Source organism: Brienomyrus brachyistius, chromosome 8 (genome assembly GCF_023856365.1).
Source record: "Brienomyrus brachyistius isolate T26 chromosome 8, BBRACH_0.4, whole genome shotgun sequence".
NCBI lineage: Eukaryota > Metazoa > Chordata > Actinopteri > Osteoglossiformes > Mormyridae > Brienomyrus > Brienomyrus brachyistius.
This window is the reverse complement of record NC_064540.1, coordinates 7,292,501-7,319,256: the sequence shown is the minus strand read 5'-3', so window position 1 is coordinate 7,319,256 and position 26,756 is coordinate 7,292,501. Positions and strand designations below refer to the sequence as shown.

Genomic DNA, 26,756 nt, shown 5'->3' with positions numbered 1-26,756 from the left:
GGGCGGACGTTTAAAAAAAAAAAATAAATAAATAAATAAAAAAATCTTTCAGCGTCACCTTTTAAACCAGGTTTCCGTAAATAAAAGCTCCTGTTAAGGCAGAACCGGTCTGCAGCAGGGGTCAGTTTTATTTAATTTAAGTATTTGACACAGATGTAGCGTAGTGTGATCGCGCTTGCAGAGGTGTATTCACCTCGCAGCCTTTCTCAGGTCAATGATGAGCCAATGAGGATAGCAGAACCTTTGTGTGGCATGATTCTGGCTTTAAAAGGACCTTCCAACCTCTAACTTTACCTTTAAAGTCGAGCGTATTTTGTCCTTTGTATACAATGTCTGTATGGTACAAAATTTTTTTTATTTTTTTTTTGCCCGAACACCAGTGCCGTTATAGGTGTTATAGGATGCCAGCCAGCCGCTCCATAAACATGCCATTGACGGTGGCCAGTCTTTCCAGTGCCGTGCTTGGCAGAATATTGGTTGCTGCCCTGGAACTTCATCCCGGTTTGCCAGTAAAAATGCAGACTGCGGGAAGGTTCTGGTCCCTGTTGGTGGTGCACTGGAGACTGGTACACTTTCCTCGGCTAGACAGGCTGCAATGCAGCCCCTCCTTTCGGGTCTATAGGAAGCGTGGGCTCCTAGGCATGCGGGCGCACTGGGGCAGCTGCCTTCCGCTTTCTGGTCTTTGCCAGTGTGCAGGGCTGAGGCATGAATAATTTACTCATAGTGATTCGGACTTAGTGCCATTTATACAAACAGAGACATACTAGAAGGTGTTAGTTTCCACATATCGCATCATGCTCTTCTTAAGACGCACATATAGAGGTGAGAGTCAGGCTTTGGGGTCTGTCTGTCCAGCACCCCTGAAGCATTTTTCAGGGAGTTAAGGACCTTGCTCAGGGGGCCAATGGAGAGGTGTAACCTGCTGAGCCACACACAGCCCCCCTTGCTCGCCCCAAGCTGACACAATGGTTGTCAGTTGGCTCAGGCATCTCGCCTGGCTGGTTTTAGGACTTTTACTGTGGCAGCTTGTCTTAAGCCCCCACACCCACCCCTTTTACAGCTTCCAGCCCCAATGCCTGTCGTGCTACCGGTCGCGGGTTGCAGCCCAAGGGCGTCAGGGCGCACCAAGTGGCGGACTTCAGGGTGGACACCCGCAGCGCTGGCAGTGGCGACCTAAAGGTCGCAGTCAAAGGACCTAGTAAGTGATTCCCCGCTGCCACTCTTTTTGTGGGCTTTCTTGTTGGTGGTGGGGTTGGTTAGGTAGGCCGTACCATGAGTGGATGAGGTGGGGGCTGCAGCTTGTTGTTCTGGTTGATTTAATGACCTCTTCTGGCTGCCGTTAGGAAGGTATTTAGATAAGTGCCTGAGGGATTAGGGTGTTTTGTGTGATGTGTATTAACTTCTTCCCAAATCTGCCAGAGGACGTAGATGAGCCTGTCAAGGAGAAGGACAGTCTGGATGGGGTCCATGCCTTTGAGTATTACCCACTTGTGCCAGGCAAGTACGTGGTAGCCATCACATGGGCCAGCCAGCACATTCCCAAGAGGTGAGTCTCCACTGTTCCCTTTTCCCATAATGCACCACTCACACACCAGCTTTATTTCAGTCTTGGTGTGGGTCTACCATTTACGCCCTATAAATACCTATCATTTGTGTTTGCAGTTAGGTAGTCGCTTAGCAATTCATGCATTTGCGTGCAGGTTGTTCTTGTTTTAAAATCTATTTAGGTGATTTTAAAAGCTTATTTGTTTTTGGTGACATGTTACTTAAAGCAGTCATCATAATGCATTATAGACACCTTCATAATGCATTATAGACACCTTCATAATGCATTATAGACACCTTCATAATGCATTATAGACACCTTCATAATGCATTATGATGGTCAATACAAGCAATTATGATGTGTTATGAAGGTATTTATAGTGCATTGTAGAGGAGAGCTTCGAGTATTCATAATGCATTATAAACACAGTTGTATGCCTTTTTATAAAGTTATAGCCATATTAGTAATACCTTCATAATGCTTTATGAATATATCTATAATACATTATGATGACTTATTTAAAATGTTACTGTATATTTGCTTTCTCTCAAGTTTCAATATTTTATCGTAATGTGTTCAGAGGAACGCAGTGAAATTCTTGTGCCACAGTTACATGGAAGGGGGACATTAGGGCAAAGAGCAACATGGTACAGGACAGACAGCAGTACAGTATGGGACAGACAGCAGTACAGGACAGTATGGGACAGACAGCAGGACAGGACAGTATGGAACAGACTGCAGGATAGGACAGTACAGGACGGGACAGACTGCAGGACAGGACAGGATAGAGAACAGCGCAAGGCAAAGAGTCCGATAATTAATACATAGGATACAATAGCTTACTAGAATGTCGCTGAGAGCAAAAAGGTGATCCTAGGCCTTGTGCATGTGTGTGCCAGGATGGTAGCAGGAAGGGTGGGAGAGGAAGAGCAACCGGATGTACTGGGGGGGTGTATGCATTACATCATTTACTCGTGGGGGTGGGGGCCCCAAAGAGCTGGACCAGAGAGGGGAGTTCAGCAGACAGGCTTGGGAGTGTTGCGTGTCAGTGCCGTTGATGGGCTTGATCCATGTGCGGCAGATTTCTCAAGCTGTGTCACCACAACGCTAGTCTGAACGCGTCAGTTTTTGCTACCTGTTTGCATTGGAGAGGGCATGCGGGCGGTTGTTCTATGGTGCCAGAATCCACCTTGCAGGCGTCCTGTTCCCAGAGATGGATGCATTTTTAAAATCCCTCCTCACCTAAGTAAGGTGTTCCTTGTTTGTTGCCTCCTACCTCTGAATCCTTGCGCGCCAGGTGTGATTAACCCAGGGACGTGGTGTATTTGTGCCCGGGCGTGACTGTTGCCATGGCGCTCGCTTTGTGGCACTGCTTGGGGTCGGTGCTGACCTCATAGCTGTGCCGCTGTCACCGCTCATCATCTGCTCATTTATTCATCGCTCCAGGGAAACGTGCACAAAGAACTACTAGGGTGCTGTGAAGCGTGTTCATCTGTCAAACTATAGTTCCTGGGAGCTGCTGATGACTCGTGTCGCATTTCCCACAGAAACCGAGCCATGAGGGCCAAAGGATCTAAATCATCTCCTGTCAAGACCTCAAAAAGCAGAAAACGCAATAAAACTCCTGACCTTTTATAGTCAAGTCTGTGTCATAATGCCTTTTGTTATAACTCACACTCATTGTGATAACAATTAATTAGCTGCCATAACTTCCATAGGTACCTTTCCACATTAACTGCGCTTTTACTTGGGCTGCTTTTAAAAAAAACAAAAAAATTATGCTTGCTGCTTCGGTCCCAGAAGGATTTTGGGAGTTAAGGGCCCTACGGTGAAATCCGACTCCAGGATTAGAACCAATGACCTTCCTCTGAGGTACACACCAGCAGCATTTGTAAGGACAGAGGGAAGCTGTATGTTGACCCTGTGAAGCCTGCTAGCCTTTTGGATGTATAACAGCCGGTTAGCCTAGTCTCCCACACCCGTCTGCTTTTATCTATGCTCAGGGTACCAGCTGGCAGATTCCCTTAACTATCTCTAAACGCTCCACTTTTTGTGTTCAGTGTTAATTCTGGCTTTCGACAATACACGCAACACCCATGCGGTAATGCGCATTAAACTGCCGCCAAAGTGTTAGATCTACAAAGACTGCAGTGGATTGTTGCCAGATGGGTATGATGAACTGCTGAAGTGTACTGGTTAGGGGGTGAGTGTCATCAGTACTGGCGAAATTGTGCAAGCTGGTAGACTAAAGTGAAATAAAGAGGCAGTGTTGTGTAACTGGTGTGCTCCCCACCACAGAGATGCAGCACGATACTTTTTTATTTTTATGTATTTATTTTATTTAAATAATTTGATCTGCGACTGGGTTAGGAGTGTCTTCGGATTCAAAGCAGTTCAAGTATAGGTGGGACACATGGCCAGGATTATTGTTTCTGGGGCCTGATTCAAAAAGGCACTTTGGGGTCTTACTGTCCCACCCTCAGATGTTTTAAAAACTGAATGAATAGCTTGTGAGTTGAGTCAGAATATCATAGCTAGCAAAACGTGCTGCTTCAGCATCTCTAAAAAAAAGGAGTCTGTTTATTTAGCATTAACTGCAGATGCACGGCTTGAGAGGTGGCAAACACCAGCTTTAATGACACGTATGTCATTACATAGTATAGTATAGAATGGCAGCAGCTGGGCGTGTCTGATCCTACCCATTGATTTTCATTTTCTTGCAGCCCATTTGAAGTCCATGTGGGTCCTGAGGCCGGTCCGCAGAAGATCCGAGCCTGGGGGCCAGGTTTGGAAGGCGGCATTGTGGGCAAGTCGGCTGACTTCGTGGTGGAGTCTGTGGGCTCAGACGTTGGCGTGCTTGGTGAGTCACGGCCGCCCCCCACCCACCCACCCGTTCCGGCAGAGCTCTTTAACTGAGGGTGGAAGCGCCTCTTCAGAGGGAAGACCGAAGTGACCAGCGGAGGGCCCTTGCTCACTGTCTCTCTGTGGCCGGAATCGCAGGCTTTGCTATCGAGGGCCCGTCGCAGGCGAAGATCGAGTGCGAGGACCAGAATGACGGCTCATGCGATGTGAAGTACTGGCCCACGGAGCCGGGCGAGTACGCCGTGCACGTGATGTGTGACGACGAGGACATCGAGGACAGCCCCTTCATGGCCCTCATCGGCCCCAACAGTGACGGCTGGACCCCCCACAGGGTGAGAACTGCTGCCCTCCTCAGCCTTGTCGATCTGAGTGCAGGAGTCCGAGCCCCTAAAGCTCCACTTTAAAAATCACCTAAGTAGATCTTCCTTGGTCCTTCAAACCGTTGGCCGTTGGAATCTGCAGTGAGTCACCCTGTGGCGCAGGTGGGGGGCCTGAACCACTTAGGCACAGTCACAGCACATTCATTCGTTCACTGCAAAACACTGTTTATTTCTGAGCTGTTACCATGCAATTCTGTGCAATACTTTTTTGACGTTCTTTATTTTTATGGTCTGTTAAAAGTAAATAACTTTTTATTGTCTTAATGTCTAAATGTCTGTTTTACAGTGTAATTATGTACTTTACATGTGCAATATCCTTTGGCATTAATTAAGTCTCTGTTTGTGCTGCTGTGTTTTCTTAATGTGGTACTGGTTCTTGTGTGAGTTGCATCTTCTGCATGTTCTCCAGGTGAAAGCCTATGGTCCTGGCCTGGAGAAGACTGGCTGTATCATTAATAAAGTGGCAGAGTTCACTGTGGACACTAAAGACTGTGGGAGAGCACCGCTGAAAATCTTTGCTCAGGTGAGGCTGACTCCTCTCTTGGGTCTTGTTTTGACTTGGAGAGAAAGGTAAAGCTGTTAAAGGGGGCATGGACTTGAGTAGCAAAATGACATCATTCGACAGATGGAGAGGCAAGGGTCTTCTTCCTACCTTACTTCCCACCTTCCCTACTTCCTTTATTTCCTTCCTAACTTCCTTCCTTCCTTCCTAGAATGCCATGATCTTATTCCATGTCAGTCTTGGCCCTCGGTTTTGTAACAGGTCTCTGAAGTGTCCTACCTTTGCTGACTGCCCTCCCTCTCTACCCTGTAGGATGCTGACGGCTCCCCCATTGACGTGAAGGTGAAGAACATGGGGGATGACACTTACGCCTGTAGCTACACCCCCGTCACCGCCATGAAGCACACGGTGGCCGTGGCCTGGGGCGGAGTCTGTGTGCCCAACAGCCCCTTCAGGGTAGGTGGACTAAACGGGGAAGTCGGACGGTCCTATAGATGTGTGGCTATCCAGGGTTTCTGAACTGAAGAGTCATCAGTCAATCAGGTTTTCAGCTCTCAATGCAAACCGTGATTCTGGTGACTTGTTGGCTTCCCTCCACTTCTCGTGATCTGAGAGACGACGAAGAGCGAAAATCCCTCAGAGTGATTTAAGATTCTGACACCCGAAACGAATCGCAAGGTGAAGTAGCCAATGATTAGTTGACAGTGGAAAAAGGTCAAATCATTTGTCACGTTTTTTTTTCACATCAGTTGACGCTCGGTAGAGTGCAGCTGGGGGAAAAACTCAAAGTCCACAGCAGAGTGACAAGATCAAAGAAATATGAAACAAGTAGAACAAACAAAAAGGCGTGATAATACAAAAAAAACCTGAGTAATAATAAATATTGTGCTATTTAAAAGAGAACTAAGTACAAGTACGTCAAAGGCTGTGATTTTGCTGGCAAGGTCATGGCGACGGCTACAGAAATGACCCACGACTAAGATGACGCGTTACTGTGCTCTCGTGGCAGGTGAATATCGGGAAGGGAAGTCACCCCAACAAGGTGAAGGTGTTTGGGCCAGGAGTGGAGAGGTTGGGCCTCAAAGCCAATGAGCCCACACACTTCACCGTGGACTGCACCGAAGCTGGAGAAGGTAACCTGCGCCTCTGCCTCTGGTCTTGGGTTCTGAGGTCCTTCTCCCATCTGTCTCAGTACATTGCTGACTAGGATGGACTGAACGCCTGTTAAAGGCGGCTTACAGAAACACTGAAGACGTAACTTGCGATTTAATGGAATGTTTTTTTTTTTTTTTTTTTACCCAGGGGATGTCAGCGTAGGCATCAAATGTGATGCCAATGTTATCAGTAACAAGGAGGAAGACATTGACTTTGACATCATCCCCAACGCGAACGACACCATCACCGTGAAGTACACACCACCGGGAGCTGGACGATTCACCATCAAAGTGCTGTTTGCCGGGCAGGTGGGTCTTTCCAGTCATAATACCAGAATGAGTAGGATGGAACCCAAGTATAAGCAGAGGCCGTATACCATGTTTAATGTTGTCATGAATGCACCGGTGCTGAACTTGGCTTGCGTCTGGAATGTGTCATTCTTTAACTTCTGTATGATATGGAGAGGTAGGAAGCCAGGGACTCTCTAACCTTCTGTCGCTGCCATTCTCTCCTGTCTGAAGGAAGTCCCACTCAGTCCCTTCCGGGTGAAAGTTGAGCCGTCGCATGACGCCTCTAAGGTGAAGGTGGATGGACCGGGCCTTGCCCGTACAGGTGACATCCCTCCCTCTCTGCTGCTGCGATTTAAAATCGACTTGGTTAGATGGTCCTTAGGGACCTGCAGCTTGTCAGGATGCTAAGCCGGCAGGCTTCGTCGGGAAGTCTCTGTTTCTCGTTGTAAAGCTGCAGCGGCCAGATATTTAGAACTCCTCCCTCCCGGGACAGGTGTAGAGTGCGGGAAGCCCACGCACTTTACGGTCTACACCAAGGGGGCGGGCAAAGCCCCCCTGGATGTCCAGTTCGCCGGCGCTGCCAGAGGAAAGCCCGTCCAGGACTTCGAGGTCATCGACAACTACGATTACTCCCACACTGTCAAGTACACGCCAGTCCAGCAGGTAGGACAAGATGTAACTATGGAATCCAGGCTCTGCTTGTGCCTTGTTTTGATTAGCGTCTTGGGAAACTCAGACATCCTGTTCTCAACAAAAAAATGCAGTATTATGCGTTTCCTGTGCATGTCGTCAAACAAATGTGTAAAATGAAGAAAAGTAGCTGGAGGAGAGGCAGTTCCAGCCTGACCGAGTTGATTTGAGTTAATTGGTTGTGCTCTCGGGGCAAAAAGCCCCCCCGCCAAGGAAATTAGTCTGCCACCATGGGTAACGGGATGTTTTGGGTTTGTGTGTTTGTCTCCAGGGGGAGTTGGCCATTGCAGTTACATTTGGAGGTGACCCCATTCCCAAGAGCCCTTTCACTGTAGGGGTAGCAGCTCCACTGGACCTTGGCAAGATTCAAGTGAATGACCTGGAGAGCAGTAAGTGGTCTCCATCGCTGGGCTTGTGCCAGGCTGCCCCCTCTAGGCGCCGCACATTTCACAGTCACTTCTATCCAAAGCCACGTACATTCTTTTGAGGAAGCAAGATCAGCCAGCCCAATGAGCAATTGGGGTTAAGGGCCTTATTCAAGGGCTCAGTGGTGAAATCATTCTGCTGGCCCTGGGATTTAAATATACAACCTTCCGAGTACAGGCCCAGCGCCCGAACCCGGAGCCACACATCGTCTTCTAGACACATTTATAAACATGTGCTGTCTTCACAATCACAGTGGGTGTTTTAAAATGTTTTTTTTGCTTTATCTTTATTTATCACACAGGACAAAAATATGGAGCCATAGAATTCTATCATTTCTTTCTTTTCATCACAAATTTACCTCCATCATAAAATTGGTGTTTTTGATAAAGCTGTGAATTGTGCTTTTGTTTGTTTGTTTGTTTGTTTCTGTGTGTGTGTGTGTGTGTGTGTGTGTGTGCGCGCTTGTAATTATTACATTGTAGGGACCAGAATTCCCCGCAATTTGATAAAAACGTGTAAGTTTTTTTTTTTTATACCTTGTGGGGACATTTTTTCAGTCCCCACAAAGGGAAACTCAGTTTTCTAAAAATGTAACTGCAATAAAAGAAAACTAAAAATGGCAGAAGTGTTGTATTTTGTTGGGTGAGTTAGGGTTAGGGCTGGTAGGGGTTATAATTGTCATACTTAGGATTAGGGTGTAGAAAACTCAGATATGAGTACAAAATTCTGTGTCCATATTTGTGTGTTAGGGGTGCAGGTTGGCCAGGACCAGCAGTTTGCAGTCAACACCAAGGGGGCTGGTGGCCAGGGCAAGCTGGACGTGAAGATCAGCAGCCCATCTAACAAGGCCGTGCCCTGCATGGTGGAGCCACTGCCAGGGAAAGAGAGCAGCTTGGTGAAATACATCCCCAAGGAGGAAGGCGTCTATGCTGTGGATGTCAGCTATGACGGCAGCCCTGTGCCAGGCAGCCCCTTCCCCGTGGAGGCCTCGCTGCCCCCAGACCCCACCAAGGTAGATGAAGCTTTATCCTGGGCCGTACTATGAGTTGAAAGGAGTGCAGCCCTGGTACAGTTTTATTCCTCAATGCACAAACAACGTTAATGTAACCCCAGTGGTACAAAACTTCCTCAGAGGTCATTTCTGTACCTTAAAAGATACATTCACCTACAGCTAAGGTACAATAGCCAGATCCTTGGGGATACAGCCCCAGTGATGAGTGATTGTATCCTCAAAGGTACAGAATGGTACTTTTTTCTGGCAGTGTGGGAGCGAGGTGGTTTTGTTTGATGAGAGGGGAGGGTAACTTGGAAAACCTATAGGCCAACTTTAGCTCTTGGTTACCTGACGAACCTAAGCGAATGTTGCGTTTGGTCAGGTTCTGGATCAGAAACGAAACCTTTTCCATTTCCCTCAGGTAAAAGCCTATGGTCCAGGTCTGAAGGGTGGTCTGGTTGGAAAACCGGCCGAGTTCACGATTGACACAAAAGGCGCGGGCACCGGTGGCCTGGGACTCACCGTGGAGGGTCCCACCGAGGCCAAGATGGAGTGCTCAGACAATGGGGACGGCACCTGCTCCGTGTCCTACCTTCCCACCGAGCCCGGGGAGTACCTCGTGAACATCCTCTTTGAGGAAGTCCAGATCCCTGGCTCACCATTCCATGCAGATATACAGATGCCCTATGACCCCACTCGGGTGGTGGCCACCGGACCTGGACTGCTGCGAGGGAAGGTGGGCGAGACGAGCACCGTGAACGTGGATTGTTCGAAGGCCGGGCCTGGTGTACTCACTATGGAGGCGACGTCCGACTCTGGCTCCGTGGCTAAGACCAACGTGCTGGACAACAAAGATGGCACCTACACCGTCACATATGTGCCCCTCACTGCCGGCATGTATACCCTTCTGCTTAAATACGGAGGCAAGACTGTGCCCAACTTCCCCGCTATGGTTCAGGTGGATCCGGTTGTTGATACCAGCAAGGTGAAAGTATTTGGACCAGGGGTGGAAGGAACCGGTATGTCATTTTAAATTCTGACTTCTATTGACTTCTATTGAGTTTTTCCATTTTGTGACCTTGAAACCAATATGAATTACTTACTGTGGTAAATCTTATTTCTTATTTTTTTTTCGTTAGAGATGGGCCTAACTGATATTAAAGCTATATCTCCATAAAATCTTCTTGCAATTTTGACAGTATGTCCCATACTTCTAGGTGAATTGAGAGAGCAAGTGATTTTCTTCATTAGAGTAATGATTAATGATGTGATTTTCACATATATATATATATATATATATATATATATATATATATATATATATATATATATATATATATATATATATATATATATAATATAAAATCCAAAAAAAATGGAATTTAGAAAAAAGAACGGAATTTATAGGCGCCTCCTGATGTTTTTTCTGCTTATGACCTTGAGGGGGTAATAGAGGCTGGTTTCGTGATTTTTATTTTATTTTATTTTATTTTATTTATTTATTTATTTATTTATTTATTTATTTGCTGGATCTGTGGATGTAGCTGCGATTTGAGGGTTTAGTGCTTGTGTGTCCCCCCCGCCCCCCCCAGGAGTGTTCCGGGAAGCAACCACCAGCTTCACCGTGGACGCCCGTCCCCTGACCAAAGCTGGCGGAGACCACGTTAAGGCCCTGGTCCGGAGCCCTTCAGGTGCTCCTGCTGACTGCCTGGTGACCGACAACTCTGACGGGACGTATGGAGTGGAATACACACCGTTTGAGAATGGTATGACAGGCGAGGAGCTTTAAAGCCTGAATCGCATGATGAAAGCTCCCTGTTCCTCATGCACGCTTGACTGTGCCCCTACGTCTCACCATGACAGGCGTGCACAGCGTTGAGGTGCTCTACGATAAAACTGCCGTTCCAAAGAGCCCCTTCCGAGTGGATGTGACGGAGGGCTGTGACCCCACCCGTGTGATTGCCAAGGGCCCCGGGCTCCAGGAGGCCCTGACGGAGAAACCCAACAACTTCTCCATTATCACCAGGTGAAGTCGCCTGATGCTGCTGTTGTGTCGAACTGTGGAATGAGTTAGCTGTTGGGAAGTAGATATGATTAAGGAGGTTTTTTCACTTATAAGATTTATGTATCTTGAAGGGGGGCTGGCATTGGTGGCTTAGGCATCACTGTGGAAGGACCATCAGAATCCAAGATGTCCTGCAAGGATAACAAGGATGGAAGCTGCAATGTGGAATACACCCCTTATGTTCCCGGGCTGTATGACGTCAACATTACGTACGGAGGAAACCATATTCCAGGTAGGCTACAGACATTGGTATATTGCCAAAACCACTACACATGAGGTTAAAGAAGGTAAGTATGAATATGAGGTTGAATTTAGATGTTGTTTTGAGATGAATGACCAGCTCCTTGGTTGAGTGTTGCGGGTAAGCAGGTGTTGGGAGTCGCCTCACCCTGGTGCTGATGCTCTTGTTCTGTAGGAAGTCCCTTCAAGGTACTAGCAAAAGATGTTGTGAACCCCAGCAAGGTGAAGGTCTCTGGCCCGGGTGTGAGCTCCGCAGTCCGAGCCAAGATCCCACAGTCCTTCACTGTTGACTGCAGTAAGGCGGGCGTGGCCCCGCTCTCCGTGGCAGTGATGGCACCCAAAGGTAAGTCTGGCGACACCAGCCCACTTTTATGTTTAATGGTTCGTGGAAATGTGAACGAGTATCGTGAACTGTGCAGCTAACCGTGTTATCACTTCAGTACAATCTAACAGACATGGTCGTTAAGAATTGTGACTTAAACCGGCGTAACCTGTCCCCCCCGTGATGGCATGTCACATGTCATCCGATCCTGTGATATGGACGCCCATGAATGCGATTCACGGGGGTTGATGCTGAAGGTTTTGTGTTCTAGCGGATGATGTGGAAGCCCAGCCTTGGCGCAGTCCCCTGAAAGCCTTTACAGACCTCTTTAAGGCCGAGCCGAAGGACTCGGGGACAGGTCTGTGGCCCGGTCTACATCTGACCGCCACATGGGCGAGGGTGCTTTAGCGTGAGCTCTGTCAGAAGGGCCCGCCAGAGAAAAGGGCCTTTCGAGTTTCTGTCTCGCTTATGAAAATCTTTCTGTCGCTTCCTGTCTGCTAGCGCACAGTTGCTGATCTGATGGTGCAGAGGGCATGAGGTTGAGTAGGACAAAGGGAATCGCTCTCTCGTTCGGCATATGCAAGCCGGAACGAAGGGTTTTTCTGAGGGAAAATGCCAAGAGTACTCTGAGGTCAGGAATACGGTTTAAGGGCTATGTTGAGTCATCGCTGTGTCTTCCTAAGGGCTCTCATGCTTCAGTTGCCATGAGGGTGAAGGCCTGCTTTTCCCTCGCTGGGCTGGGTGGCTCTCCTGCATGCTCCTCCCGCTGTGACCCGGATCTGCTTGTGGTTCAAACATCCCCCGGACTCGCTGCGCCACCTTGAGTGCCCTAAATACAGTGCAGGGTACATCATCTGACCTGTGCATGTTCTCCGAGGCTGCCACAGAAGTTTTATCAACCCATGTGAACGGTAGCGTCATGATGGCGACCAAGCATAACCAACAAGTCTGATGTTCGTCGTTGGTGGACCACTTAGTAGAATGACGACTCCCATGACTGTTTATGAGGTCACTGTTGCTCTCTCTACTTGCCTTATTGTCTGAGAGGTTCCATCAGTTAGCCAGGAGGCAAGTAAATCGAGTTTCCCTGCAAATTGCCTGTTAGAAAATGGTTGGTCCATCTAGATAGAGAAGCAAGTCTGTTGCCAGGCATAGAAAGCGCCCAGATAGGAGGCAGGGAGACTGACCAGCGAAAGTACCGAGGCCAGGTTGTTTTGTGTCCTCGAGTGGCAGCTTCTGTCAAACCCCTCTGGATTTTGGATGGGTGCATTTTGTGGTCCATTTGTAATCGCAGGAAATGTCTACAATAAGGCTGCCATTGCAAGGCTTCAGGAGCGACCATTATCCTCAGTGGACTCAAGAACATAAATGCATACCTGTAAATTCTGTTCCACTGCAATTGTGTTTTTTAATATGGAGGCAATAGCCACCACACTGGCTAAACCCTCCATTAAAACACCCTGGGGATAAAGTAGCTGAATGTGCTCTTTTCAACACCAGTGTATTTTCAAATAAAAGGAAGCAAATTGCGGTTTTTATTAAAACCAGGAAAATCAATTATCAGTGCATTTTGTTTTGAGATGTTCTGGTGCCCCCCCTCCCATGCTCAAAATCAGTGGGATGAAATCTAAGAGTGCAGAGGGTAATCAAGTTGTGCAGACTGCATGCTTAGCTTGATTGAATTCTACACCAGTTGCATGTATTGGAAGTATAATCCATAGAGTGCCTTAATTGGCGTAAAATTGACTTTCACTTTGCATTACAAATCTGAATCCCTGATGCCAGGGTTTCCCAACCCAGTCCTCAGGGGACCCCCCCCAAACACATTTTTGTTCCCTCCCAGCTCCTGACCCACCCACACCATGTTTGGCTCAGGTGTGAGGGGAGCTGGGAGGGAGCAAAAATATAGACTGTCTGGGGGGGTCCCTGAGGACTGGGCTGAGAAACACTGCTATGGTGTGCATGGTGAACACAGATGGTGTGCTGGTCCACAGGGATGGCCGAGCCAGTGCAGGTGACGGACAATGGGGATGGGACGCACACTGTGGCCTACACCCCATTGGTGGAAGGACCGCACTCTGTGGTGGTCAAGTATGCTGACCAGGAAGTGCCTCACAGGTGAGTGGCCAACCAGCTTCTATCCTCTTTTCATTCAGTTTCATTTGTCCCATTTGACTCTTTCCCTCGCTTGACCCGCATTGTCACCTGTGATCCTTGCAGTCCCTTCAAGTTCCGTGTGTTGCCCACCCACGATGCCAGCAAGGTGCGTGCCAGCGGGCCCGGCCTGAGCACTGGGCTGCCCGCCAGCCTGCCAGTGGAGTTCACCATCGACGCCAAGGACGCTGGAGAAGGTCAGCTGTCTGTGCAGATCACGGTGAGCGTGAACCTCCCGGTGCTTTACTGAAGACCCTTGTGCTAATAACTCCCACAGTTAATTCCCCAAGAATATAGGTGACTGGAAACCTTGATTATCAGCTTAAGATGCTAAACTCCCTCCTATCACACAAAGTTTGCTAGCGATAATTCCTGCTGCCAGCATGTTTTCAAAACATACTTTTTCTGGAATACTTGGAAGATTTCCACCAGACATAGTATTCGACTTGGTACAGAGATCTCTGCAAGAAGACACTCTTCTCACAAATGCTGTTAATCTTCACATGCTTGCATTCGAGACACGGCGCCTGCCACTAGTGGTGTGAAAAGGGCTGTAATGAAGCGAGCAGGGTGTCCAATTGGGGGGCCAAACAGCCCCCGGGTTTCCCATGTAGTAGGCATCTGCACTGAGGTCATTTCTCTGGAGAAAAATTAACCCCAATATTTTTCGCAATTGTAGCAGTTAAAGCATTCCCAAATGTATGACCCCCCCCCCCCCCCACTGTAAATATTTGAAATCTGGACTCTCCAACCCCGCTTGGCACCTCACACAAATTCATAACTGTTCTCAGTCATCTTGTCCCTGAGGATCTTGCTGGATAGCTAAGTCTGAATGTTCTATCATGGATTTGGTTTCCCAGGACCAGGAAGGTAAACCGAAGAAGGTCAGTATCCATGACAACCAGGACGGCACGTACCGTGTGTCTTACATTCCGGACAAGGTTGGCCGGTATACCATCGTCATCAAGTACGGGGGTGACGAGATCCCAACCTCACCGTACCGCATCCGTGCCACCGCAGTCGGTGATGCCAGCAAGTGTACCGTCGCAGGTATGGAGAACATCCACCTCCGTTATGGGTCTTGCTACCAGAAGCTGAACTTTTAAGGTCTAGTGGGGTGTCGGATCTTAACTGGGTGAAGCAGTTTTCAGAGCAGGTTTTGAAAGTCTACGTCTACGTCCTCAGGTACCGGCCTTGGCCCAGTCATTGGCATCGGAGAGGAGGTGGGCTTCATGGTGAACACAAAGGGGGCTGGCAAGGGCAAGGTCTCCTGCGTCATCGTCACCCCAGACGGAGAGGAGGTGGAAGCAGAGGTCATCGAGAATGAAGACGGCACCTTTGATATCTTCTACACAGCCCCCAGGCCGGGAACGTACGTGGTCTACGTACGCTTCGGGGGAGAGAACATTCCCCGCAGTCCCTTTAAAGTCACGGTGAGAGAGAGTACCGGGTTCTGTGCATGAAGTACCTGTGGAATTCTATGTGCGATGCCAATTCTGTAGGATTTGTTTTAGCTTCGCGGTAGCTGCACCAAAACGTCGGAATGATGGGCCATTGCCTGAGGGAAGCTCCATCTCTTGTTTTTAAATCTCGCTTAAAAACCCACTTTTACTCGCTGGCTTTCGATCCAGTGTATCGTGCTGACTGAGACTCTTCTGTTTTGTTTTCGTTGTTGATTTTCTCTTTTGCTTTTATTTGCTTTTGGTTGTGTTTTTTGTTTGTATTTGTTATATGACGTTCAGTACTTTGGTCAGCCAAGTGGTTGTTTTTATAAGTGCTTTATAAATAAATTGGTATTGGTATTAGCTTATGGGTACAATTCCTGCAAACCCTTAAAGTGTCTGAAAAGTGTTTGAAAATAATCACTAACGGTCACCCCCCCCCCCCACCAGGCTATGGATGAACCTGCCCTGGTGGCTCAGCAGTCCGTCCAGCAGCAGCAGCAGGCCGCCCCGGGGGCCGCACCCCCTGGCTTCCAGTCCTGGGTACACACTCCCTCCCTTCCTCCTTTTCTCTGTAAACTGCTCTCATAATCTCATTCCTGTCCCTCTTGACTCGCCCGTCGCCGGTGGACCCTTACCATTCTCCTCAGGTTCCTGTAACTCTGTTTGTCTGTCCAGCTTACACTCTTAGGCAGGCGTCTCAAGCTTAAATAACTTTGGGAACACTTGCTAGGAGATCTTCTCCCATGGGGGCTGTTATGAGCTGAAAGAGAATTAAACGAAGGATGTAACTTCTATATTTCGCTAATCATTGTCGGGGGTGGTGCCAGTGATGAAGCTAACTGGTGGGATGATGATGATGGTGATGATGAGGAAGAACAGAGATGCTCATTAAGCACGTAGGACTTTGTCAGAAATATATAAACGTTACAGAATATAGACGTTAGACCTTTTTTATTTTCATTAGAAAACGAAAAATGCACGAGCCAGATGTAATAATGAATTAAGAACCTGTAAGGGCCTATATTGCAGCTTCTTGTCGGCCAGATCTAGCCCTGTCCTCTGCCCCAAAAGCTCTTCTCTACCCTTTGTCTCATGCACACTTCAGCATGCTGCTCTCCTCACTTTACAGACAGTGAGGCTAGAAATGACTGCAGGAAATTCCGTGTAACTGATTTTGCATGCGTTTCTGTGTAACATTACTGTGCACTGGTAGGTTACTGTACCGACGGCTTGTTTTAAAGCTCGGGTTAAAAATAAAACAGGCCTACATAATTACGGGGTAGGTTTTACTGGAAGGGTTTACCTCATACTATTGTGCCTCATGGCCCTTTTGAGAAAGAAAACAACAGAATGTGAGGCAAACATGCACAGAGAGTTTGTATGGACCTGTGAGTGGCTGTCCTCGTTACATACCTTATGAACCAAGGAGCCCTTTAGCTCAGTGTTTCTTAACCCAATCCTTAGGGGTCCTCATAAGGCCCACATTTTGTACCGCTTGGAAACCAGCTCCATGTAGGGTAACAGTACTTACCCACCCTGACCAGACTTTCTGCCCCAGGTGACCGATGGCTCCATGCCAGCCAACAACATAAACGGGACCGGCTTTAGACCGTTTGACATGGTTATCCCATTCGCCTTCAGGAAAGGGGAAATCACAGGTAAGACGGCTTCTGTGCAGTGACAACAACAATCTCTCTTCCTCTCCCTAAGCACCTGTTGGCCCTTCATCGGAAGCTCGGCCTGCCTATTCGTATGTCGCTTTGGACAAAAAAACGTAAATGCAGCAAAGTTGGGTTTCAGGTTGAATTTGTAGACGTCTGTGATTTTAGTCCATTTATTGGAAAGTGGAGCCTTGAGGTAAATAATTACAAAATTTGATCTGTCTTACTGCACTGGTGCATCAGTTGCCCTCTCTTGAGCTCCATGCAGAAGATCTACCATCAGACCTACTTTGAATTACCAGTGTAGGACCATGTTCTCTTTACCCCTCCTGCCCAGGTGAGGTCTATATGCCTTCAGGCAAGACTGCCCAGCCTGAGATCATAGACAACAAGGACGGGACGGTCACCGTGAAGTTCGCCCCCACGGAGCCGGGCCTGCATGAGATGCACATCAAGTACAACGGCAATCACATCCCAGGTCCGTCTTGTACGCCATTCCTCGTCCTGAGGCGTGAGCCGGGACCCCGGTCCGATGAATGAGCCGTGTGACTGCGACATCTCACCTTTACAATCCCCCCAGGCCTGGGATCATGTTTGTTCTATAGCACATGGGAGTGGTTGGGGGGGGGTGTGGATTCGTTGATGTTGTGCAGATGAATAATCCACCTTCAAGAGGTTTTAGACACAAACAGTAATCCATGCTGATTTTGATTTATGTGAGGTGTTGAAAGGAAACCTTTCCATGACATCAGGCTTGGGATTATGTTTGTATCGCAGGTCCCAGCTTGTTTCAAGTTGGACAAAGTGTAGGTTTGATTTTTTTTTTCTTTTTTTTTGGTTTTTATTCAGTTAGCTTTCAGTGTGATTTCATTGGTTTTTATTTTAAAGATATATTTTTATTTAGTTTTCTCAGTTTTTTTGGTTTCACTTTAAGTTTTACTACCTTTATTTCTAGGGACAGACTGAGGGTTGTGCAGTTATTTTATGTGCCTGATCTTTAGGGAATCCTACATGAATACACAGTTTACATTGTCTACACAAAAAACTGGACAAATGCTCCAGGAATATTATTAATGGTTTGTCGTTTTGTTTTTATTTTATTTCAATTAGTTGCGGAAACAATATTTATAGTATTTCCATGTCTTATTTAGTTCACAAATTCTTTTTATTATTTTAGTATATTTATTATATTTATTAATGATGACCCCGGTCACATCTCCAATGTGCTTCAAATGATCTGCACCATTCATGCCCTTCGTCTCTGCCAATCCAGTTACTCAAGATTATTCTGGAACATGACTGCTTACGTTAATTTCTCTGGCATGTAAACAGCAGGCTGCTGTTGTGATTTGCTTGCATCATCTTTCTACACTGTGTTTTGAAATGAATGTTCAACAGGGAGACTTTATTGCAACAGCCAATCCCTCCAGAAGAAGGGCCTCGCTATAATTGGAAGGATATGAAGTATAACAACATTTTGAAGCATCATTTATCAAGAGTTTCATCAGTTATTAATATTCCTTTTCATGTAAAGGGTTGTTCCCACAGGTCTGTACTTGCTTAGCTGATGTGAAGTGATTAAGAAAACATGACAAATGAGCTGCGTTCCCATTCAGTTCATTCACACGCAGACCTTCCATTGTGTCAATTGACTGCTCGAGGGCAAAGTGAGCATGCCAATTTTGCCAGAACCGGTGACAGCGGGAACGTCCCGCCTCATTTTGCGTGTTTTTCGTGAGATCACTGAGTTTCTCATGTCTCCTGCCGCCTGTCCACCTTCCTTGCCTACAGAGAGCCCCCTTCGCTTCTACGTCAACAGCGTCAACAGCCCCAACGTCACCGCCTACGGGCCGGGTTTGGTGTATGGCACCGCTAACAAGATCGCCAGCTTCACCATATTCACTGATGATGCCGGAGAAGGTGAGTCTGATTACGAGCTGTATGTGGATACAAATTTCAACGATCTGGAAAGATGCCAAAACCCCCCCCCTGTCGTATACTTTCTTGAGCAGGTGGCTTGGATCTGGCGATCGAGGGCCCCTCTAAGGCGGAAATCAGTTGCACAGATAACAAAGATGGCACCTGCACTGTGGCCTACTTGCCCACGTTGCCAGGAGACTACAACATCCTGGTGCGCTACAATGACAAGCACATCTCGGGCAGCCCCTTCACCGCCCGCATCACTGGTAAGCTCCGTGGTCCTTGAGACTCACCCAGCAGTGGTCCGTGACAGATCAGCTCCAACCACATTGGGGCTCAACATCTGCCTTTGGTCTTTCGTTATTTAAGGACGTCAGCCAAAGCTGTTGTGTCTGTGCCGTTTCTACTTGGTCATCTTGGGTAGGACATGGTCGGGTGAATCATGAATCAGAAGGCCCCAGATTAACGGCGGTGTTGATGCGCTCCTTTGCAGAGGACAACAGGAGGAGGTCGCAGGTGAAGCTGGGCTCTGCAGCCGACTTCTCGCTGGACATCACAGAGGCGGACCTGAGCCTGCTCACTGCCAACATCAAGGCGCCGTCGGGCCGAGACGAGCCATGCCTGCTCAAGAGACAGTCCAACAATCACATTGGTGAGAACGGCTTGTCCCCAGAAGTGCGCTTTGTTTGTGATGATCTATTAACGAGTACATTAAAAAGCCATGTGTGCTGCTTCAACCAGCATCTGCTAATGATAAACTCCGTGTTACAGAGCGACATCAACACACTGTGTTTTTTAGGATTGTTCTATGGGTTACAATTAGTTCGTAGGTTGTAAATGTTGCTGCTTTTGCCTATTTCCTTTTGAGAAGTGTTACTTCTGGTACAGAGATGGAATGCTTATAAAATATTGAGTGGAATTATAGGTTTTCTGCCCCCCCCCCCACTGCACATTCAGGCATTTCCTTCATCCCAAGAGAGGTGGGAGAGCATCTGGTCAGTATCAAGAAGAACGGCCATCATGTGGCCAACAGCCCCGTCACTATCATGGTGGTCCAGTCCGAGATCGGCGATGCCAGCAAGGTGAAGGTGTTCGGCAAGGGCCTGGTCGAGGGCCGTACCTTTGAGACGGCCGACTTTGTGGTGGACACGCGGGAGGCCGGTGAGTGAGCTTATGGCGGAAGGCTTGGGGGTGTCAGTGTGATTTGGTACTGCTTCACAGAATAAGTTTCAGTGCTTTCAGTGGGTTTGGGAGCGTGGTAAAATGCCCATTAACGCAATTTGTTCGTAGTGAGTTCTTAGGATCTGCGCCACATTTACATTTGTCCCACAGCGCTAACCCCCCCCCCATTTTTGCCCACAGTCTCCGGCTAGTGGTTACACACTCCCAGGCACCCGGAGTGCATGGCAGTTTTATGGTTAATTGCATTTTATGCTTTCGGTTTCAACATGGGCCGGAGTCCCACAGGACTGGGAAAAGTAAATCTAGGCTGTTTATCTCAATAGGAGTCACACATAATTAAGTGCATTTCTTTAATTACTCTGAATTCATCGCAGTTTCGGTAATTACCATGCTACCAGCGATTTTTATGTGACATTCAGGCTTGGCGTTATATAACGTCTAGCCTTTGTTTTGCCGTTTACCCATACTTCCTTCATAAGAGATTGATCTGGGTTGTCTCAGGGTACGGAGGCCTTGCGTTGGCCATCGAGGGTCCCAGCAAGGTAGACATCCAAACAGATGACCTGGATGACGGCACCTGCGGGGTGTCCTACTGTCCCACGGAGCCTGGTGCTTACTTGGTGTCCATCCGATTTGCAGAGGAGCACATACCTGGTAAGGAGCTTTGGTTGCACCTTTCTGTTCCTTCTTGGGCTAAGAGGCTAATTAGCAATTGTTGACGTCTTCCCGTTGAGCTACTTTTAACTACACAGCAGCTTTCACATCGTTTGTAATTGATTACTGTTGTTTCGTGTTTACGTTCTGTGTGAGCGATCTCTTCGCTTTGTTATTTCAGTGAAAAGCCACAACTAATGACCCTATACTTGGTAGAGCGGGGCGGCCATATTGATTTTAGCCATTAAAGTAGATGTAGTGCCCGCCCTGCTGGTCCCTGAGGGCAGATGTCGGTCAGGTGGGCACAGGGCTGTTCCGTTCCAGAGGGCTCATGGCTGTGCGTCGCTTTTTGGCAGGGAGTCCCTTCACCGTGAAGGTGGCGGGAGAGGGACGTATCCGGGAGAGCATCAGCCGCCGCCAGAGAGCCGCTTCCGTCGCCTCCGTGGGTAGTGTCTGCGACCTCAACCTCAAGATCCCAGGTGAGCTTTTCCTTCTAAAACGGAGCCCAATTTCCGTGGTGATTCCTTATTTAGTCTTCATTCCAGTTTTGATAGCAGAACACCTCCCCCTCCGAGGTACATTGCGTCTTAAACCGGACCACAGTGAGGTCTAAACATTCCCGTATTTGACTTTGCTCAGTGGTGACTGCTGTGATTTCATTGGAGCAGAGACCCACAAAGAGGCGGACCTTTGGTGGTTGGCGCCAACCTATTGGATGTCCACCAAACCATCCCTTTTAGTTGCATTAAAGTGTAAAGGCTCAGAAAATACCATTATCACCAAATAGCATGGTGTGGCCTTTGACTCCTCTACTTTCACAGCTTCTTTCCTCCTTTGCTGTTCTCATCCCAGATCTGTCTCCAGTCCTCGCTGTTCCTGCCCTCTCTCCTCAACTCTCCTTCTCTCTCCTGTTCTCTCTCTCCCCCCTCTCTGTCCGCCCCCTACCCCCTGTAGTGACATGGTTTCTCCTGGCCATCTCCCGGGAGATTCTGTCTCATGTGGTCTATCGCTCCTGTTGCTCTCTGCGTCGCCGGGGTGGGGGGGCAGGCGAATGGGGCACGCCTGGCCAGGAGCCCGTACGCGCTGAGGGGACATGGATCGGTGCCGCCCCCCTGGCACGGCCCTCTGGGCTGGAGGGTGCGTTATAAGCACTGGGCATGTGGACAATGAGGTTGGCAGAACGCGCTCCTCTTTGATTTATCTGTGTGTGTGTGTGTGTGTGTGTGTGTGTGTGTGTGTGTGTGTGTGTGTGTGTTTGTTTTTGTTTTGATTTAAAAAATGCATGGTTTTATGTGAGTGAGGCCATGCTAGTACAGTATCTGACTTTTGTATTGCTTCTTACTTTTCATTTTTATCCATATTTTGAATATGATTATAGCAGTGACTGGTGAAATTAAGAAAACTGGATTTAAATTTGAAAACAGTATTATACCGATGGGTGTTATCACATTTATGCTGTTTCGATGGCTAGGCAACCTTCGCTTGTTTGCTGAGCTGCCCCCCCGCTGGCCTTGCCCTCGCCCTGCTCAGTGCTGACAGCCCGACTCTCCATCTCTCTCCGTCTCTGCCAGAGATCGACGTCAACGACGTGTCCGCTCAGGTCACCAGCCCGTCCGGCAGCACTGAGCCGGCCGACATCGTCGCCGTGGGCAACAACACCTACTGCGTGCGCTTCGTACCGCGTGAGATGGGCGTCCACACCGTGGTCGTCAAGTACAGGGGCCAGCACGTGCCTGGCAGCCCCTTCCAGTTCACGGTCGGGCCCCTAGGCGAGGGGGGGGCCGGGAAGGTGCGGGCCGGGGGACCGGGGCTGGAGAAAGCCGAAGCCGGAGTGCCAGGTACAGCCAGACGCGTCGGGCAGAGCGGGCCGAGTCTCTACCATCCTTTCAACACTGGTGCCGAGTCGTTTATCTGAAGTCGAGAGCCGATCTGTTCCCCTGCAGCTGAGTTCAACATCTGGACGAGAGAGGCTGGAGCCGGCGGCCTGTCGATCGCAGTGGAAGGGCCCAGTCGAGCAGAGATCTCCTTCGAGGACCGCAAGGATGGGTCTTGTGGGGTTTCTTACATCGTCCAGGAGCCTGGTATGCAATAAGTCAGTCATTGAAGTCATTCAGTCAGTCAAATGTTGTAAGTCACATACTCGGTTATACTCAGTCCAATGTGCAGTGATATGTTTGCTTGCCTGAACTGTGAAGCAGGGGTCATAAATATAAAGAGACATTAAATAATCATAAATATCCATAAATAGCATGCAGTATGCAGTGATGTAACAGGTGTGCAAAGAGCCTAAAGAAGAAATAAGTCAGTATTTACGTATGTAGGCTGTAGGAACATGTCTTCTGTCATGTTACTACATTTTTAGTTATTTTTAAATAGCTTTCTTAAAGGGAAATGCCTTTGTAAAAGGTATTTGTTTTTAATCTGTTTCCGCTGAGAACTGCATGAAGGAATTCGGGTTCAGAATATCACTCCAGGGGCAACAGCAGAGCTATAGTTACCTGCAGCCTAATGTCCTCAAACACCGTTTATGCAACAGGGTTTGTTTGTCACTGCATCTCCCAGGCGACTACGAAGTGTCGGTCAAGTTCAATGACGAGCACATCCCCGAGAGCCCCTTCCTGGTGCCCGCCTCTGCCCCCCTGGACGACGCCCGCCGCCTGACTGTTACCAGCCTTCAGGTGAGGCACGAGGAAACATCTCCATGCCGGGCGTGTCTGCGGCTCGCCAGGGGCAGGGCCTCCATTGGCGGCCACCGAAGGCAATGGTGTCGAGTCTGTCACTTAAGAGCAAATCCTCAGGCGATTGACGATCGGACGCCTGCGATGGGACACTGATTCTGGCAGCGTTTTGGCCGTGCTGCCAAAAAGTGACAGTTTGTGACTTTAACTCCCCTGCCCTTTATTTGCGATTTTAAATCCTTGCAACGCAAAATTTTTCACATTTGCAAATTTCCGCCTCTGATCCTCCACTGTTCCTGCCCTGCGGGGGTCGCCACTACTGAGCCGGCCCTGTTTCACAGAGCTCACAGACACCCCCCCGGCTTGTGTGCGACTCTGGGTGTTTCCCTTGTGTTTCATTTAAAGGCCTGTAACAGGAGCGACGTTTCCAGCCCATCCCGAGCTCCGCTAACGCAGAGAGAGGCAGACACGGTCTCCAACACCCCCCAAAAGCCCCTCCTGTAGCGCACTCGCCTGTCTGGCTTTTGTAGTTCAGCCTAGCAAGTCTTGTAGTCCCCTTGCCCTACTTCCTGATCTGTAGAGTTTGGAGACCAGTGCATCTACCTCTCTCGGCTTTAGTTGGTTGAAGGTGGGCTCAGGTAAAGTTCATTTTCTTGGATCATGCTTAATGTTGCTAAAGGATCCTCCTCCTTAGGAGCTGAGTTGAAGCTTCGTAGAGTAGATCTTAAGAGGTCTACAAGGCCACAGCTTGGTTTCCTCCCTGTAACGTTCATATTTGTGTCCGGGGGGGTGGGCAGGAGGGTGGGGGGAGGAGGTGCTTAACTGTCCTCTGTCAACTCGTTCCCAGGAGTCGGGCCTCAAGGCGAACCAGCCGGTGTCGTTTGCGGTGCGCCTAAATGGGGCACAGGGCCACATCAGTGCCAGGGTGCGCAGTCCCTCGGGGACGCTGGAGGACTGCGTGGTGTCTGAGCTGGAGCAAGGTGAGGCTCCACCCATGAGGGTCTCCACACCTTCCTGCCCGTGTTTCCCAGGTCATGGGATCAGCTCTCCTATGCTGTTTTCCATAATCAAAGCCTGAACATTCCTCTATATGACTTTCCCCAGTATTGCCTGCTGTGATTTCATTGGAGCAGAAACTTGCAAAGAGGCGGGCCTTTTCCTGGCAGCCACCATCCTATTGGTTTGCGTAGTCAACAGTCCCTTGTCTACCAGGCTGTTCTTTTAACTACGTTGGAATTTAAAGGCTGGGGAAATTCTAGCATTTTAGCCACCCCTGTCATTAGTATTAAACAGAGAGGTGTGGTCATAGACTCTATTTCACAGCTTCTTTCCTCTCTCTGAGATTTATCTGATCAATCTCCATCTGCCCACTCAAACCTCTCCAGACAAATATGCCATCCGTTTCATCCCACGTGAGAATGGCGTACACCTCATCGATGTCAAGTTCAACGGCGTCCATATCCCGGGCAGCCCCTTCCAGGTGCGCGTGGGCGATCCGGGGCAGGCGGGAGATGCAGGGCTCGTCACTGCCTACGGCTCGGGCCTGGAGAAGGGCATCACAGGTAACTTTCCTGAAGGTCGGCCGACTCCAGCAGAGACTCATAGGGACAATCTGATGATCCAAGGACCGGTACTCAGGGGCCAGTATATTGTGTCTGGGGCCCATTAAAAAAAGTGACTTCAGTGACCAACGGGAGGGGGCCCAAATCTCAGGGGCCCCGTGCAAATGCTTGGTTTGAGTGGTGGTAGTGAGTGGTTCAGTGGGCTAAGCCTGTGTGCCTGTAATCAGAAGGTCACTGGTTCAAGCCCAGCCTCAGCACGTCTGTGGGTTTTTGAGCAAGGCCCTTAACCCCCAGCTCCCTGGGCGCCCCAACATGTGGCTGCTTACTCTACTGTGGACAGCTTACTCTACAAAGAGCAAGTTGGGGGAGGCGTAAAGACAAACTACTGGTTACCGCCAACGAGTGAGCAGAAGAGCTACTCACTAGTTTAGCTGTTAACATTCGCCTGTACCCTTCCCAGCCTGTCTGTGGAGTGAGATTGGGGTTGGGCCCTAGTGCTCCCTTGGCATTGGCTAGCATTAACAGGATGCTAGTATAGCATAGAGTGATGACTGCATATATTTCATTCAGGACCCCCCTGCTAACATTCATGAACGGCCGTCTGTCCGCCCCAGGTACCCAGTCTGAGTTCACCATCAACAACACCAGAGCCGGTCCCGGGTCCCTGACCGTCACCATCGAGGGTCCCTCCAAGGTCAAGATGGAGTGCCAGGAATGCTCTGAGGGCTACAGGGTGCAGTACACCCCGCTGGCACCAGGGAACTACCTGATCAGCATCAAATACGGGGGGCCCAACCACATCGCAGGAAGCCCCTTTAAAGCCAAAGTGACAGGTGCCTATTACCTTCTAATTGCAATTGCTGGGAAGGTGTGTGACTCGGCAGGGTAGGATACTGTGCCTGTGATCAGAAGGCTGCTGGTTCAAATCCCATGGTCGGATGGCCAAATGATTTCATTTGGACCCATGGGCGAGGCCCTTAATTCCCAGGGTTATCATTGGTGCACTGCTTTGGTAAAGGTCCCTCTAAGTAAATGAATTCAAATTGTTGCCCTGGGCAAACATTTAAAGAAACTACAGTACCGTGTAAAAGTTTTAGGCAGCCAAAGAAAACACCGTTACGCCTGCTGTAGTATGTCAGCTTAAGCAATTCAAAACCTCTGCTGAATTCGCCCCAGTATTTGCGGCAACCATGCAATACACCTACATATTTCTTGACTCAACCACTAGCCAATCAATATCTCATTGACTTTTTAAACTAACTTCAAGGGTCCCGCCTGGTGAACGTGACCAACGCTAGTGAGACGTCCACGCTGATGGTGGAGCCGGTGAGCAAGGCGGCTACCCCCACCAGCTACAACGTCCCGTGCCCCTTCTCTGACGCCAGCAAGGTGCTCAGCAAAGGGCCAGGCCTGAGCAAGGCCTTCGTGGGTCAGAAGAGCAGCTTCTCCGTGGACTGCAGCAAAGCTGGTGAGCTGCTTTGGACATGCAAAACATTTGGTTTACTTGCATAAAGACGGCATAGTCAAAGCACTAAAGGTATTATCACTTAAGCAGCTGGATTTTGCTAGAGTATGTTGCTGGTTCAGGGATTTCCGTAATTCTTGCCTTGACAAAAAGGCTCTTCATGCATCTGCACGACGACGTACAGCTATATAAATATACTCTTTGCAACTATATGGCGTGAGTCACCTTTGCGTAAATAATCTGCTAAGCATAGGGCAGGAACAAACCTGAGCGCATTGTGAAATGCGAGGAGACGACGCCATCCTCTGCAGACTCGAATGCACGTTGTCTAGCTGCGTGTCCCCCGTGTGAGCGGCTTTGTTCTCTCTACACGTCGCAGGCAGGAACATGCTTCTGGTGGGTGTGCACGGGCCCAGTACCCCCTGCGAGGAGGTGTCCGTCAGGCACATGGGCAACCAGCTGTACAACGTCAACTACGTGGTCAAGGAAAGGGGCAGCTACGTGCTGGCCGTCAAGTGGGGCGAGGAGCACATCCCCGGCTCACCCTTCCACATCACTGTGCC

At 48.9% G+C, this 26,756-nt stretch overlaps 1 protein-coding gene across 5 annotated transcripts in view; it reads left to right on the top strand.

Moving 5' to 3' along the window:
- LOC125747163 (filamin-B) overlaps positions 1-26,756 on the top strand; it is a 52,489-nt gene that overhangs the window by 24,456 nt on the left and 1,277 nt on the right. The window contains exons 9-47 of one of the 5 annotated variants that reach the window (XM_049022025.1): positions 1,061-1,198; positions 1,420-1,546; positions 4,270-4,406; positions 4,547-4,740; positions 5,198-5,311; positions 5,603-5,746; positions 6,300-6,423; positions 6,593-6,753; positions 6,967-7,057; positions 7,229-7,398; positions 7,697-7,814; positions 8,601-8,863; positions 9,267-9,864; positions 10,438-10,611; positions 10,709-10,871; positions 10,982-11,142; positions 11,326-11,493; positions 13,467-13,590; positions 13,693-13,846; positions 14,487-14,676; positions 14,812-15,059; positions 15,519-15,611; positions 16,630-16,729; positions 17,070-17,210; positions 18,524-18,652; positions 18,745-18,918; positions 19,146-19,304; positions 19,610-19,813; positions 20,336-20,488; positions 20,845-20,967; positions 21,443-21,625; positions 22,060-22,326; positions 22,432-22,569; positions 23,051-23,166; positions 24,014-24,146; positions 24,552-24,728; positions 25,343-25,561; positions 25,996-26,196; positions 26,573-26,756. The exon at positions 26,573-26,756 is cut by the window's right edge and continues 1,277 nt beyond it. In XM_049022025.1, coding sequence (XP_048877982.1) covers positions 1,061-1,198; positions 1,420-1,546; positions 4,270-4,406; positions 4,547-4,740; positions 5,198-5,311; positions 5,603-5,746; positions 6,300-6,423; positions 6,593-6,753; positions 6,967-7,057; positions 7,229-7,398; positions 7,697-7,814; positions 8,601-8,863; positions 9,267-9,864; positions 10,438-10,611; positions 10,709-10,871; positions 10,982-11,142; positions 11,326-11,493; positions 13,467-13,590; positions 13,693-13,846; positions 14,487-14,676; positions 14,812-15,059; positions 15,519-15,611; positions 16,630-16,729; positions 17,070-17,210; positions 18,524-18,652; positions 18,745-18,918; positions 19,146-19,304; positions 19,610-19,813; positions 20,336-20,488; positions 20,845-20,967; positions 21,443-21,625; positions 22,060-22,326; positions 22,432-22,569; positions 23,051-23,166; positions 24,014-24,146; positions 24,552-24,728; positions 25,343-25,561; positions 25,996-26,196; positions 26,573-26,756 — 6,655 coding nt within the window. Of the gene's footprint in view, positions 1-1,060; positions 1,199-1,419; positions 1,547-4,269; positions 4,407-4,546; positions 4,741-5,197; positions 5,312-5,602; positions 5,747-6,299; positions 6,424-6,592; positions 6,754-6,966; positions 7,058-7,228; positions 7,399-7,696; positions 7,815-8,600; positions 8,864-9,266; positions 9,865-10,437; positions 10,612-10,708; positions 10,872-10,981; positions 11,143-11,325; positions 11,494-13,466; positions 13,591-13,692; positions 13,847-14,486; positions 14,677-14,811; positions 15,060-15,518; positions 15,612-16,629; positions 16,730-17,069; positions 17,211-18,523; positions 18,653-18,741; positions 18,919-19,145; positions 19,305-19,609; positions 19,814-20,335; positions 20,489-20,844; positions 20,968-21,442; positions 21,660-22,059; positions 22,327-22,431; positions 22,570-23,050; positions 23,167-24,013; positions 24,147-24,551; positions 24,729-25,342; positions 25,562-25,995; positions 26,197-26,572 lie in introns of those variants that run through there. The other 4 variants (XM_049022024.1, XM_049022027.1, XM_049022026.1 and 1 more) reach the window with 4 other exon arrangements.